Below are 16514 nucleotides of genomic sequence, written 5' to 3'. Positions count from 1 at the left end.
CCAAGACAGACAACACTACAATTTACACCGTTTTCCCTGAAAAAAAAAAGCGCAAAGAAGACTTCGTTCGAGTCCACAAGTAGAGAACAATTGCAACACTGTCAGTATGGTCTGGAAACTCTAAACTGCTGTAGATTCAACCAGGTGTCCGTCTGCAGTGCACTAATCATGATCAATAAGGAGGGCGGGTGTATTTCTTACCTTTCTTGTATTAATAACTCCGTCCAGATGTTTAGCAGTAGTCGTCGTCGTTAATGTCAGCAGAGTAAGTAACGCAAACACCAGAAGCAAAGTAAAGATCTTCATGTCTGCACTGATTTATTCTGGTGCTTACAGAAAAAAAAGTTCGGTTGAGTTGCAGTAACGATTTCCTGTGTGATACTGAGTGTAACTAAATTGGCGGGGAATCAAGTTTCTGATAAAAACATGCTCGTTGGGGGTACCTTCTTCCCCTGTGTGTTGACAAATAGCACGCGTTGCTAAGCAAGACCGAAGGTACGCGCACGCCGTGGATTCTTTTGCCAAAATCCGCTCCTTCGTTATTGTGCCGAAGGTCCCACGACAGGCAAGCGTACGAAAACAGTGCTGTGGTGGGGGGAGGGAGCGTCTTTTTTACTGTAATTCAGCAGGTATTATAGTTTACAAGCGTAAAATAAATTCTCAAATAGTACTATTAGATATCCATTTCATATAGACATACCTTTTCATCAAAATAACCTTAATTAAACTGTAGGCCTAATAAGCTACGTCTCCGGAATTTTTTTTTTATTGGTAAAGCACTACCCAAGGTACGGTAAGTAGATAGGGCGCCCTCTACATAACGAACAATCACTTCATCAGAAAAAAGAAAACACCGGATACACTACACATGGCCCTACATGTTGATAGAATAGAAGCATGTGTCGTTAATTATAGTTAAAATGCTGGGAAGGCTTTTAAAGGTGGCTTCTACGGCATCATTTGATATTAGCAAAAGTGTATTACGAAATACAATTCGGGTAAGCGCTTTTTTGATAAGTATATTTTAAGCAAGGCCCCTACCGTTAGGCCTAGGCTAGGCCTGAATCGTTGATCACCATCATACATCTCTCTCCTCACTTACTTGCCTCGATTCCTCCTCTCAGTACGCTTGTCGTCTGATCCCGGTTAGTCACTAGCCTAGGCCAAGATGGGTAATTTGTTTTTTGTTTTTTATATTTACTTACAGACAGTCTCATCAAATCCTATCTGCCGACAGAAACTTGACACAGATACAACAGGAACAAACTCATTACGTAGGTTTAAATAATTGCATTATAATTTAGGCAGTGGCTATCTAAGGCTACACCATTCTGATTGAATTTATCAGTGTGTATTAATAATTATTGTCAATCATATTATATTTAAATAAAACCTGCCATTATATTTAGATAAAACCTGCCACTTAAAATAATTGTGACCATGTATTTACACCAAACAATGGAATAGGCCTAGTCAGTTTGAATAGTTATACATATGAGACATCATTTCTTTTTTCTATTAAAAATTTACTTTTTTGTGCAAAATCAGCTCTGTCTGTAAGAGAACCAATAATAACATCTCGAGATGTTCCAAGGGTACCATTCATGGAAACACCTCAGGCATGGCTTGAGACGCTCGGTAGCATTCAAGATTCTAAGCTAGGATTAATTGATCTGCATCCCGATGTATTTGCAGCAAGTCCACGGTACGTGAAAATAAAAAATGATAAACTACTTTGTGATTTGTGGTGATCACTACGATATATATCATTAATTCTGTTTTTTTTTTTAAATCATAGGCATATACACATTTGTCAGTAATGACATTGTTTTCACATTTTATATATCTAAATGTTTTTAATAATGTAAATTTGGCGCAATTGAGTTTATTCTGCAATGCCATTTTATTTTTGAATAAACCAGATTTGATTGATTGACATTTTATTTTAGACTTGATATTCTTCATCAAAATGTGAGATGGCAACAGGCATATAAAAGAATAGTAAGTTTAATTTCATTTACTTAATTTGTTATAATTATGGAATTTTTTTTTCTATAAAGACACATTGTAATATAACAAAGAAATTATAGAGTGCTATTGAAATTTAAGTGGTTATCTTTTATTTGAAAATGAAAACAAATTATTATTTTAACATATGGGCAGTATCAACAGTTTTTATGTACCTCATCTTCATTATACAGAGTTTTGCAAAAACGAAAACAAGGGCTGAGAAACGTGGTGGTGGGAGAAAACCATGGCGACAAAAAGGAAGTGGAAGAGCTCGTCATGGTAGCATCAGGTCCCCACTTTGGAAAGGAGGTATTTACAATATAGAAATATGAATTTATACTGTTTATAATGTTTTGTTAATGGAGAAATTAAAGTTGGGAAGTTTGTTTTTTTTTTTTTGTGAATACTGGTTATGTGGCTTGGGATGGGAAACTACAGTATGAATACTATTGATAATGTTATCGATGGTTGCTGCTTCTAAACATTAGAACTTATTTGCCGATCTTTGAGTCTATACAGTATGTCTTTCTGTTTAATACGGGTGGTAAAAATCACCTCTTCTCACTAAATATCTGTAACGTGGTTTTTTATAATTGTCTTTTGTGTGGAATGTTTCAATTCCAGGTGGAAAAGCACATGGACCGCGTGGACCACGGAGCTACTGGTACTTCCTTCCAACAGAAACACGTGCAACAGGAATGCGTATCATGTTATCTATCAAACATGCACAGGACGATCTACACATCGTTGACTCCTTAGAACTGCCCTCTTCTGACCCAGAGGTAATATTACGGCTTCTTGTCACCAAAAATGTATGGCTTTGTTGTTTTTCCTATCGAGTCTATTCACAAGCTCTTACTTTGTAGAGCCATGTCAATTTAGGTCTAAAAACTCGATATTAGGATTCTTGTGTATAGTGGTGAAAGGATTGGTAGTAACAGGGCTGCAATGTGAATGCCTTTCTTGACCCCTGCTTTAATGTTTATCTCAAGAATGTTGTTTGTTTATTATTTATTTATCTATATTTGGGGTTTACAAATATGTTTGATAGTATGAACACAGAATTAGGCTACTGTATGCTTTGGAATATGTTTCATACTGTACATATTCATGCCACGGAAGGTGAATGATATACATTGGGAATATAGAATATTATGGTTATTATACCTTATGAAAGTTCAAAGATCCTTTTTGAAAAGGAGCTATCTAATTTCTTGTCTTTTATTTTCAGTATTTGATTGACATTGCAAAAGAACGATGCTGGGGTTCATCCATTCTTTTTGTGGACAGGTATATATGTGCTGTCTTCGATATGTGGCAAAGACAAGCCAAACTAGTCACTCGTTGCAAATCATGTTTCAGAGATAATGGCCAAAACATGCTGGAATGTCAATATTTTTAAAATCTATTTTATTGCACTTAACTAACCTTTTTATATCTATACTGTAACCACACTATGCTGTTGTTTTCCCCCATTTTCAATGTTAAAAGACAAATTTTTAACAATTTGGTGATGGTTTCTGCCTGAGCAATTCCCGAAGGCTGATTTTGCACAAATTTTTTCTTTAAACAGCTGTATGTTTAAACGCTTGTAACTTCATAAGGAAGATACAATAAGATAAGATTTATTTCATCTTCATATATACAAAATACATATGAAATTTGCCTTTCTGAGTTGTAAAACAATGATATAACACACACAAAATCATTAACAACTTTGCACTTTCCAAAATATCAGATTTAAATTATTCTTTTACCATTTTATAGCTCTTGTACTGTTTAACCCTGTATTAATAAATAAAACTTGATTTTTTGCGATAAGTGACTTGTTTGGCATGTCCTCGCCACATGTGTTTATTATGATGATGATGACACTGACGTCAAGAAAAACATTGACAATATACATTGAATATTTAGATGAGTTGATTGGCCGAGCGGTTAAGTCAGGGGCACCGTTACCTTTAGCTCTAATATCGGCGTTGGTTCGAACGGCTCACTCGCCAATGGTTTCGGTGGTGGAACAAGTCTTCTCGGATAAGGACTTTAAACCGTAGGCCCAGTGTACGCATTTGGCTTGTGTGCACTTTAAAGAACCCGGTACATCATTCGAGAAGAGTAGGGGCTTACCCCGGTGTACTGGTCCATTAAGTCCCCTGTTGTTAAATGGATATGCCACGTAGGACAGTGATTAAGTTCACTTATTGGCATATCCTTGGCCCTCGTGCCTAAAGAAATTAAATGAAATGAAATATTGTATATTGAAAACAGTATAAGATTATCATTATTGCTATAATCAACATCATTATCAACGTTATACCATCAACATCTTTATCATCAATATTTTATTATTATAAACATCATTATCATCATCATCATCATTAATATCATCATCATCATCTTCATACCTGGTACCTTAATTATCATTATGCTAATGGTTTACATTGTGCTATAAAAATAAAAAATCTTATTTAATTAATATTTTCATTATCTTTCCTATGATGTTGATTATTTTATTCGACATAAATGTTGTTGTCATTTACTTTTTCTTTTACAGAAAACTCTTGGAAGATTTACCAGAGAATTTTATAAATGCAGTGAATTGTGTAAAGACGTATAATGTTATGACAATGGAAGGCAAGTTAAAATTTATCAGAATATATATGGAATTCATGTATCTTTATTTTTATTATTACTACAGCATAGTCATATAATATAGTGAGAAAAATAATTGATTCTTGAAAATTTATCTACTAGTGTGTTCTAAGGAGTTTGCAGACCCCAGATCCAAAACAATACAGATAAAAAAACAACGATAATAAAATTGATTCTAACTTGCCTAAATGAATGAGTTAGTACATTATAATACTTTATATAGCGCTTAATGTCAGCAACGCTTCTCAGCGCTTCACATTATTGATAATTTATGGTATTATGTTAATAATTTGCATGTTTTTTATTCAGGTTTAAATGTTTACAGCATGTTGAAACATCAAACACTGGTGCTAACATTAGATGTTGTGGATGTGCTTGAGGAACAGCTCTGCTATCACCAAAATTGCTTTAAAAGCAAACAGCAACAACAGTTCAAGTCCATCATACAATCTCAATTACAAGATCGATATTGAGGCTGCTATTGCTACATGTCTGTGATGTCATAGAAAAGTTAGCTAAATATTTACATACTGACTTACTTCATAACTTTGTTGTTCTCACAAAGAGAACTACTTGTTGAACTACTGTATTAGTGGTCTAATATACTTTCTGGAAAACAGTGTTATTTGCAAATGGTTTATCATGGTAAACTTTACCGACTACATTTCTTTTAGATTAAACATTTTCTTGTTAATAAGTACATTATAATTATTTTTAAAAAAACAACATCAACCTAGTACCATACTGTACATACCATTTTCTTTATTTAATTCTGTTAATTATAATTCAAACCTAGAGAAACGTTTTTCCATCAACAGTGGTAGAGTGAACCTTTCAAGGGTGTTAATCAAACTTAACTGACCAATCAGAAGAGGGCCAGTATACGCGCGTGTCCTATAACACGCGGTTATCCCACAAACGCAGTCTGTGCGTGTGTGCGAATGCTTTTACATTATCGTTGTGGGACCTTGGCAACAATATAAAAGGGGTGGGGTTTAGTGGAAATGGCCATTATTAAGTTTGCCAACATGTAATCACAAAATCCTTAGTAACCGGATTCTTGTAGACGTACATCTCTCATTACGACGCACACCTTACGAACGCACAAAGAATGGCGTAAAGGTGCCAGGTTCTGATTCTGGAAACTAATAGAAAGACAAAAACTTATTAGGCGTAGTACGTGCATAGAGTGACATCGATAATTAAAATCTCATTATTTCAATAAGTTGTTTGTATAATAATGGCAAGAATAATAATAATGGCAAATAATAATAGTAAGAAAAAGAAAAAGCAGGAGATAAGAAGAATGATAATGACGATGATTGTGATACTAATTAAATATAATTATAATATAATATGTATCCATATATGCTAATAATAATTGTAATAAATGATAGATAGATAATATATAAAAGATAATTTATAATAGACAATATATAGGTAATAGGCAACATGCAATTATACAATGTGCAATAGGTAATGTATAATAAATAGATAATCGAAAACAGACAATGGGCTACGTAGTAGATGATATATAATTGATAATATATAGTTAATAATATAGATAATAGGCAATAGGTAATTAGGAATGCAAAAAAAAAAATAACAGGCAATAGGCAACATTAGGCAAAGGTAATAGTAAATATTAGGTATACCTATACATATAAATTATTGATAGTCGAACATTCAATAGAAAAAAAATGGAAATATTTCACCTAGTTGTTTTCCTATGATTCTTAACTAATGGTGCCCAGGATCATGAAAATACCGCCGATATTTGATTTAAACTTTTTCAACATCATTTTCTTAGCATTTAAATGTTTGAACTTTCCCAGATTCTGTCTCATGGGCAGACTTGAGTATAATCTGATTTAACATTATTTAAGTTTAAAAGTAGGTCTGAAGTGGCATTTGTCAACTTGCAGAGCATTGTTGTGATCCGTGAGTCCCAATCAAACACAAAAACAAAAAAAAGATAAAAAAACGGAAATGACGGGGTCAAAACATTCTCCCTAAAAAATCTTGAGCTATACACTTTATGTTTTTGCGAAAATTGACCCATTTTGTCCTATTGGTTTTCCTGTTGATTCTTACCTAAATACCGATTATTTTTTATTTAAACTTGTTCAACATCATTTTCTTAGCGTTTAAATGTCTGAAATTTCCAAGATTCGGACTCACGGACTATGTATCATCTGAATTAACATTATTTAAGCTTAAAAGTAGGTCTGAAGTGACATTTGTCAACTTGCAGAGTATTATTGTGATCAGTAGGCTCCATTAGAATATAAATCTTATCAATTATATGGTTCACCACTATTTACATGAGTCAAGGCTTCAAGATCCTCTCTTTATGTTAAATTATTTTCATATTTTAATGTTTTATGTACTGAACATGGTTTTCAAAATAAAAGTTAATATTATAATAGATAATAGATAATAGTACTGTGGGTTAGAACAAAGAACAAGTTTCTATACCCGAAGGTCTGCCTAGACTTAAATAAATAATATTTTAAGATTTTACATTTTGAACTAATCCTCCAGTCGATCTACTTACTGGTTTTGTAAACTCGTCTACGCAAGCCATTCGAATGACTTCAGCGGTCGCAGGACTGTCCAGGCGAAAGATCCCATCAACACCTGCATCCGATCTGGCCGAAGCAATTGCATCTTTGATTGCATAAAACACAGATGATGCTAAGAACAGAGGCGGCTCCCCTATTGCCTACACAACACAAATATACTTGAACATAATATATTATAATATAACATAGCCTCAATGGCCCAGTTTGTTATGGCGTCTGCATAAACCGCAGAAGGTCCCAGGTTCGAATCTCGGTTGGGGCACCTATTTTTTCACACTAGCAGATTCCTCCTCTTTAACGTTCAAAAAGTATTTATATATATTTATGTATAGGCCTACTATGTGTTGTGAAATAAAAGCATTCAAATTTCTAATAAAACCGTTAGTCCCTTATTCAATGATATAAAATAATTACTATATGCTTAGCTAAATATGTAAAGTAGCTTTTAAAATCAGAATATTTAGTATTCATTTTATACAGACTTTAAATAATAATAATAATAATAATAATAATAATAATAATAATAATAATAATAATAATAAATATAATTTATCTATTTACCTTGGATGAGCATACGGCGCTGTCATTTGGAACTCCTGCCAGAAGACTTACATTGAACTCGACTGGGATGTCAGAGAATCCGGGTATCTTGTAAAATCCGGGACCTTTTGTAAGGAGCCTACCAGAAGGGCTCCATCTGTGCTCTTCAAGAGTGAACAAACCATACCCTTGGATGAAGGCTCCTTCAATCTATTGTCGAAATGATTATAATAATAATAATAATAATAATAATAATAATAATAATAATAATAATAATGATAATAATAATAGTTAGTTTTTATACTTTTTGCTACGATAATTTAAATGGTTTGAAAGACAACGGCTGAAGTTACAACATGACCAATAATTAAAAATTTAATAACGGTTTAACTATTTAATGTTTTATTATTTGAATTATTATTATTAGTTCAGCACCACAAACAGTATGTATAAGTTCTACTGTTTTCTCTACTCTCTCCGTTCCACGCGCCTCAGGATATTGGTTAAGTAACAATTATTGTTGTGTCTTCTTAATAATGTGACCATGATAATAATAATAATAATAATAATAATAATAATAATAATAATACGAAAACGAATACGTCATTATCATTCTCGTCATTCGTGCCTAAAACATTCTTGAACATATGCTGTACAAGCAGAATATGAAAACTGATTCATGCAAAAGGCATTTATCACTTACGTTGTGGCAGATATTCTCTGTAGGGGAAGGGCGGTTTAAACATTTTATGTCGTAGACCGTTTTCGTTATCGTTTTCGAAAACCTGCGAAAACTGCCTACTATAAACAATTATATCATTTTATCATTTATAAATATAATTTGACAAAGAATAATTGAAGAATAACGAGGACTAAATTGAGTGGACAAAGAATGAATTTTAAAATAATATCAACAAAAAATATACCCTGCAATACGATATCACGTTACCTGTCCAATATCTATGGCAGGATTAAGACTATCGCCGACATCCATTACTATATCAGTCCTGAGAACCTGATGATCACCCGTAAGACAGTCAATTTCAACCTCCGATACGCCAACACCGTACGTATAATAGTAGTATGCCTGCCCTTTGTTGTTTCCAAAGTCGTAATTTGCTTTGGTGTTTCTGATGTTAACAATAAATAATAAACACTAATTGAATATAATGATGATGAAATAACAGTAATATTAAATAATGATCTAATTTTAGTTGGTCTTTATAAACTAAACTCAATCAATGACCAATTATTATTAAAATGTTAAAAAGTAAAAAAACACCAAATTCTTCAGATAAAATAATTTAATTTATTAAGTACTTACTCATAATAACCAGTGGAAGATAAACTTACTCCCTTCTTATACGCTGAGATTACCTACATGATAAGAAACGATCGTGGAATATTAATTATTATATAACAACAATAATGTTATCATTCATATTATGATAACAACAGAACCAACAAAGGCATCAACATAAAACACCAACATCAGTGACAACACCAGTTGATGGAACCGCAGCAACAGCATCAACATAAAGACCGGAACCATTACTACGAACAAAAACAATCCGGTCTCACCCAATCTTCCCATGTTCCTTTCGGGTTGTCTTTCTTGAATGGTACCAAACGTTCCCGAATGGCCCTGCAAGCATTCTAAATAGAACAGAATAATATGTCAACACACAGAAATTAACAATAAGATATTGCATATTAATGAATAATAACAAAAATTAATTTACATTATAATTTTTAATATATTAGAAGAATTTTCTCAACCATTACTTCTTTCTGTGTTTTCTAAATTATAAAATTGTATTCTATAAAAAAAAGTTATTCAGGTAGAAAATGTCTTCAATAGGCCATGATAATACAGAATGAAGATAATGAATGGAGATGCCCCTTCTCTTTCCCCATATGTAGCAGCATTTGTAACAAGTGGAGAAAAAGTCTTACCCTGACTGCCATTCCATTGAGGTCAGACGACGTACTAGCAGCCGATGGTGACGTGTTCGGGACGGTATTCGTTGAAGTTTCGCTGATGTGGATCTTATCGATGGATATACCGAGTTCTCGGCTGGCAACCTGGGTCATCTTCGTGTGCAACCCTTGACCCATCTCCACACCACCATGTGTCAGCAGAACAGAGCCATCAGTATACACCATTACCAGTGCCCCCGCCTGACAACAGAAACGAACACAAATTGTATTACTGTACAATTAAATAACTGAAAAGTAGTGTTTTTGCATACATAATCGGGAAGTAAGGATTGTTCGTTTTATATTCAAAGTATGATTATTGATTAGCAGAATCATATAGATTATAATTATTCTACTATTACCTGGTTTAGGAATCTTGCCTCAAATCCTATACCAAATTTAGTCGGGATAATGTATAAACCACGCTTCTTCCACCGGTTCAACCTTAAAATAAAGTATAGCGCTTTGTGTTGTAATATGACACCTGTACATCACTAGCTTGCTGCAACGATTCCACAACATTATCAAATTGATTTGGCATTTTATTAATTACGTATGTATTATTTCTAATTGTTTTATAAATTTAAATTTAAAAACATATGTTTTATATAGATATATAAACATATTAGATTTGTATCAAAAGTTATAACATATGATATATATATACATATATATATATATATACATATACATATATATATATATATATATATATATATATAATTATACATCATGAACATTATACATTTCCATTGAAGATTTAATATTCCATGTTACGGTACCTGTTAAATTCCACCACTTTCTGTTTTCTATGTTCGTAGTTACTCTTTTGAACGCACTCGTCCCAGCATCTTCTTAGCGTTATATTCTCTACCTTCTGCATATAGTGGGTATAGTCACCTTCCTCGTACATATTTATCTCACGTACCTGAAAAATGTTGTGTATATTGTTTAGTTATATTAGTGATGATACTAATCATAATCATTTGAATCACCATTACATTACAATCCCCTTGCTATCACCATCTTTATCCTTATTCTCATAATCATTTGGTCGCTTTCTGTGCTTGGATCTTATTCAAAATTTATACAAGCAAAGACCATGAAAATGTGCATATTTAAAATGAGATCATTATACATTAATACTGTATTAATAAACGGGTAATAACATTCTTATATCAACACAATTTGAGTTTTCTAAAGCGTTTAAAACTATTGCACAGCTATGTTAAACGAAAAATTACCGTGAAAACAATGTTTGCCCTCTATGAAATTATTATTATTATTATTATTATTATTAGTAAAACTCCACCGAGCACCTCAGCTCGGGTTCTATGGCAGAATGGTTGGAACTTTCCTCATCACCCCATTACAACTACAATTGCGGCTCTAGTAATCTCACTCTAGCTAGTTCCAATGATTTCTTTATGATTACTTTATGTTTTTCACTTATTATTTATTTTATAAATTTTTAAACAATATCTTGACTTTATTATTTTAAATGCAGTTCTCATTATAACGAGGAGTCATAAGCTCTGTTTTACAACACACATAGTAAGGTTAGTTTTATACTATTTATATTATTTTTATCGATGTGATCATCATCAAATCCATCATCATCATTATTATTATTATCAATTTTATTGTTTGTTTATTTTTATTTTATTCATTTCATTATTAACGTAAAACAAATTAATTCCAACTTATTTTTTAATAATGCAATTCACTCTTCAATAAGATTTTTTTAGATGATTATCATATTCAGTGATGTATTAGCTTCACATTTTTACAGAAATCGATGCATTTTTATTATTTGCATAAATTCACATAGGCCTAGGCTTATTGCTCTAATAGCCTGTAAAATTCTAAATAAAAGTTATGCATAGAACAGGCATGGCATGCTGTTCATGAGAAAAATGATGCATGTTCCGTATATTTATTTATTATATAATTATATATAATAATATCTACCTTTTCATGTGATATTTTGAGAAATGTAGCTACGTCATTTACAATGTTCTCCATAAGCATCATACTCTGCGGCGCGCCGAACCCCCTGAATGCTGTATTTGAGGGGATGTTGGTTCTGCACATATAGCCTGTAATCTTTCTGTTCGGAATGTTGTAACAGCAATCCGCATGGCTAAGCGATTTAAACATGACCTAAAGAGAACAACGTTTTTAAATTGTTTTACATTTTAGTTAACTAACATTATAAAATTCCTTAAGGCTCAGAGATCTTAATCACGGATCGTGTGTGGATTATTTATTATACCAAAGAAAACCAAATTAAATGATATTACAAAAAATGTAAAGTAGCAAGTGGTAGTCGTGTGCTGGTTTAATTGGACTTTTAGACTCTGAATCTATAGTGGGCCTCTCCTCCAGACAGTGACAAATATTGGTACAATATATATGGTATAACAACATAACTACATTCATTTATAATTTTTAAGTAATTTTAATTTAATTCATTATCACACCCTCTCCAAGCGGCTTTCTCAACAATAACATTGCCGGCAAATTATTCAAATAGTTCATCCAAACCTAACTTGTTTAATTTCAGATTGAAAAAAAAATACACTCACTGAAAATGTTAAATCCACACTGTTCCCTCCATTTGAATACAGATTCAACTTCAGAGCAGATATTCTACCATCGTTTGAGAAGCCAACTTTGTACCGACCTAGGTATGCGTGCCGTGTTCCTGTAGAACCCATGTCCTCATCTCGATCAAGTACACATCGTATTGGTCTATTCAGTCTGTAACAGAATAATCACAAATGAGGGTATAGTATTTTGCTTTAGCAACGTGAAAATATACAAACGTGATGATAAAGATAAATTAATACTAACTTGACAACTTTTGTTAGTCCGTAAAACGTTGTCTATCCTGTCATTACCATTGTATTTTGAAAACATAGACACTAGGGGTAGGCATTGCTTACGTTGAAACAAATATGCTTGGGTTTTAGTCAATGGGTGAATACATCATAAACTAAGTCGACTTCAATTCCCAAGCTAACATTAATTTGTTATACAGTAGATGAACTATCAACAATCAGCTTTGCACATATTGTTTTATTGATCATTGTATATTCGATCCATTTTTATTCATCTTTCCATTAATTTGTATATAATAAATCATATGACGTCATTATAATGTGAACGCGATGTTGCTTTATTACACTTTTATAGCACTTACTTATGCGATGCAACGGCCGCTCTAGCAGCTAAAAGACCTGCTTTTGTTTCTTTACCGCCAAATCCTCCCCCAACTCGTTTCACTTTCACAACTACTCTATTTGATGGAACTCCAAGAACTCTGGATACATCATGCTAATTAGACAAAAAAAAAACAGAATGTCAGTGTTATTACCATACAATACCTTCTAAAAACTGATCAACTTCCTACACAGATTTAAATAATTAAGTGTGCTATTTTATATACATTTTATTACAAAAATCCTTAAAATTGCAGTCAATGAACTTAATATTCTTTGCAAGATATATGCCATTAAAGTAATATTTTGCATCTGTTCTTTCTTTTCTCGTTCTAGTTTCAATTTAAATAATGAAATTATGGACTTTTCCGATAAACCCCACTCCTTGGATGTTGTTGCTAAGGTCCCAAAAAACAACAGTGTTGACACATACGCGAACACGTGCGTTTGTGGACGTGGAACAGCACTCGTGCTTGTTAGACACGCACGTTTTTCTGGCTCTGTTCTGATTGGTCAGTTATTAAGTATAATTTATACTCCGGAAAGGTCGATTGTGTTATTTATTAGCTTAACGAAGACATTACATTTTTAAACAGTACCTGAACATCACTCGGGCTTTGGGTAGCCGAATACACTTCCATTTCTCCTTTCTCACCCTTCGGTATGACAATGCAGCTGTTGGTTTCTAAATAAAAATGTTCTTGTTCTCCAACTCGCATCTCGCCTTCCAAAATATGCTCTGATTTGCTGAAACCTTCTTCAATGTCACCATTTTGAAAAATCTTTGGTTCGCCTAAGTACGATTGTCTATTTATGGCTTGCTGGAATGAAATTAAATGACAACCGCATTATAAGATTCGTTTTTAATTCAATTCAATTCAATTTATTGACGCTCCAAAAGTAATCAAGGGCAATTATCCGGCCGCATAAACAACGACAATATTTCTTTTCATTCATAGTACTTATCCTGAGTTTCGTAGATAGGCAATTATTTACCTGGATTGTGACTATCGTCTCCAGATCCTCATATTCTATTTTGACCAGTTTTGCTGCTCGTTGCGCGGTCTCCCGATCTTTAGCAACTATACCACCAATTGCCTGACCACAACACGTCACCTGCAAACGTGTTTGAACGTGTTTAATTAGGATGCTAAGTAAATTGTGTTAACTGTCATTCATTAAAATAAAACGTCAACAAGTTAAACGCATTCATTAAAATCTCATCCCCTGCTGTGTTAACTTTAATACGAATTCAATGTTTTAATTTTACCTCTTTCTTTGTGAAAACTTCTTCATCTCTGACAATGACACCAATCAAGTTGTTGCCAGGTACGTCTTTATGATCAATATAAGCATGCACGCCATCTAGGGCCAGCACCTGTCTCTTATACACATCTAGATGTGTATAAGAGACAGGGCTATCGGTGACGTTGATTGGTCAGAAATCGGAAGCTTTCCCGATTGCGTTTGTGATTGCCGTGCAGTGAAACACTTTAGTGACGGTTTGCCGATTTTATGTAAACCATGTTCATGGTGTAGGATACAAGTTGCCTCACCTGTGCCAAGTGATTTTTAACTGTCATGTAGAACTTGAAGAAGAAACTTAAAGTGAGTGATTGTCTATATTCCACCATTCCACCAGGTGCGCCGGGAGGAAGAGACATCTCATCAGCAAGGCAGGTGCAAACATCCTCCAATAGCGACTGGTTCCAAGCCTGTCTCTTATACACATCTAGATGTGTATAAGAGACAGATCCTCCCCCAACTCGTTTCACTTTCACAACTACTCTATTTGATGGAACTCCAAGAACTCTGGATACATCATGCTAATTAGACCAAAAAAAAAAACAGAATGTCAGTGTTATTACCATACAATACCTTCTAAAAACTGATCAACTTCCTACACAGATTTAAATAATTAAGTGTGCTATTTTATATACATTTTATTACAAAAATCCTTAAAATTGCAGTCAATCAACTTAATATTCTTTGCAAGATATATGCCATTAAAGTAATATTTTGCATCTGTTCTTTCTTTTCTCGTTCTAGTTTCAATTTAAATAATGAAATTATGGACTTTTCCGATAAACCCCACTCCTTGGATATTGTTGCTAAGGTCCCAAAAAACAACAGTGTTGACACATACGGTACGCGAACACGTGCGTTTGTGGACGTGGAACAGCACTCGGGCTTGTTAGACAAGCACGTTTTTCTGGCTCTGTTCTGATTGGTCAGTTATTAAGTTTAATTTATACTCCGGAAAGGTCGATTGTGTTATTTATTAGCTTAACGAAGACATTACATTTTTAAACAGTACCTGAACATCACTCGGGCTTTGAGTAGCCGAATACACTTCCATTTCTCCTTTCTCACCCTTCGGTATGACAATGCAGCTGTTGGTTTCTAAATAAAAATGTTCTTGTTCTCCAACTCGCATCTCGCCTTCCAAAATATGCTCTGATTTTCTGAAACCTTCTTCAATGTCACCATTTTGAAAAATCTTTGGTTCGCCTAAGTATGATTGTCTATTTATGGCTTGCTGGAATGAAAATTAAATGACAACCGCATTATAAGATTCGCTTTTAATTCAATTCAATTCAATTTATTGACGCTCCAAAAGTAATCAAGGGCAATTACCCGCATAAACAACGACAATATTTTTTTTCATTCATAGTACTTATCCTGAGTATCGTAGATAGGCAATTATTTACCTGGATTGTGACTATCGTCTCCAGATCCTCATATTCTATTTTGACCAGTTTTGCTGCTCGTTGCGCGGTCTTCCGATCTTTAGCAACTATACCACCAATTGCCTGACCACAACACGTCACCTGCAAACATTTTGAACGTGTTTAATTAGGATGCTAAGTAAATTGTGTTGACTGTCATTCATTAAAATAAAACGTCAACAAGTTAAACGCATTCATTAAAATCTTATCGCCTGCTGTGTTAACTTTAATGCGAATTAAATGTTTTAATTTTACCTCTTTCTTTGTGAAAACTTCTTCATCTCTGACAATGACACCAATCAAGTTGTTGCCAGGTACGTCTTTATGATCAATATAAGCATGCACGCCATCTAGGGCCAGAGCTTTTGAAAAATCGACAGATCTGAACAATAAAATACAATTAGTTACCTATAGAATTGAACTTAGGCAATAAAAATGTTTATTTATGCAGCAGAGAAGAGGAATCGTCAAAACTTTATAAAGTTTCTCTACCTGAAACCCGAATTCAAACCCGATTAATTGATTTCACACTCATTTGCAGATGCGCGGTACTATTTCTCGACTGCGAACAACGGCAATAAATGACATGACTTCATTTTAAGCATTTTGAACGACAAGACAGGATGTCCTAAGAGATAATTTTACATTTATTATACAGTACATGTTATAGAAGGGAACTTCTTTCATTATCGCAGATTATTCATATTTAATGTTCACAATTTTTGGAAAACCCCTAATTGAGATAGGCCTATATAAAAGCTATTTAAAAAACTCTTCATTTACAAGTATACACA

General features: G+C 33.4%; 2 protein-coding genes across 2 annotated transcripts in view; one reads left to right on the top strand and one right to left on the bottom strand.

Moving 5' to 3' along the window:
* Positions 1 to 845: 845 nt before the first annotated feature.
* On the top strand, positions 846 to 5145 carry LOC117107425 (39S ribosomal protein L4, mitochondrial-like). Its single transcript, XM_033249109.1, has 9 exons — positions 846 to 998; positions 1208 to 1274; positions 1549 to 1705; positions 1950 to 2001; positions 2202 to 2319; positions 2635 to 2792; positions 3242 to 3300; positions 4565 to 4644; positions 4972 to 5145. Exons 1-9 carry the CDS (start codon positions 921 to 923, stop codon positions 5133 to 5135), a joined length of 933 nt encoding a protein of 310 aa, XP_033105000.1. The 5' UTR covers positions 846 to 920; the 3' UTR covers positions 5136 to 5145.
* A 261-nt stretch (positions 5146 to 5406) lies between these two features.
* The window catches only part of LOC117107422 (xanthine dehydrogenase/oxidase-like), a 22626-nt gene continuing 11518 nt past the window's right edge, over positions 5407 to 16514 (bottom strand). Inside the window, exons 18-32 of the mRNA XM_033249108.1 lie at positions 15976 to 16102; positions 15703 to 15822; positions 15309 to 15530; positions 12973 to 13106; positions 12356 to 12530; positions 11739 to 11930; positions 10550 to 10695; positions 10130 to 10211; positions 9744 to 9968; positions 9369 to 9443; positions 9112 to 9164; positions 8737 to 8917; positions 7809 to 7997; positions 7220 to 7387; positions 5407 to 5807 (exon numbers count right to left, since the gene is read on the bottom strand). Of these exons, the coding sequence (XP_033104999.1) occupies positions 5757 to 5807; positions 7220 to 7387; positions 7809 to 7997; positions 8737 to 8917; positions 9112 to 9164; positions 9369 to 9443; positions 9744 to 9968; positions 10130 to 10211; positions 10550 to 10695; positions 11739 to 11930; positions 12356 to 12530; positions 12973 to 13106; positions 15309 to 15530; positions 15703 to 15822; positions 15976 to 16102 (2140 nt within the window). The 3' untranslated portion in view covers positions 5407 to 5756. The remainder of the gene's footprint in view (positions 5808 to 7219; positions 7388 to 7808; positions 7998 to 8736; positions 8918 to 9111; positions 9165 to 9368; positions 9444 to 9743; positions 9969 to 10129; positions 10212 to 10549; positions 10696 to 11738; positions 11931 to 12355; positions 12531 to 12972; positions 13107 to 15308; positions 15531 to 15702; positions 15823 to 15975; positions 16103 to 16514) is intronic.

The sequence above is a fragment of the Anneissia japonica genome, unplaced genomic scaffold (assembly GCF_011630105.1).
Source record: "Anneissia japonica isolate Jap-2015-1 unplaced genomic scaffold, ASM1163010v1 scaffold9668_len1562885_cov226, whole genome shotgun sequence".
NCBI lineage: Eukaryota > Metazoa > Echinodermata > Crinoidea > Comatulida > Comatulidae > Anneissia > Anneissia japonica.
This window is presented reverse-complemented; position numbering and strand designations above follow the sequence as displayed.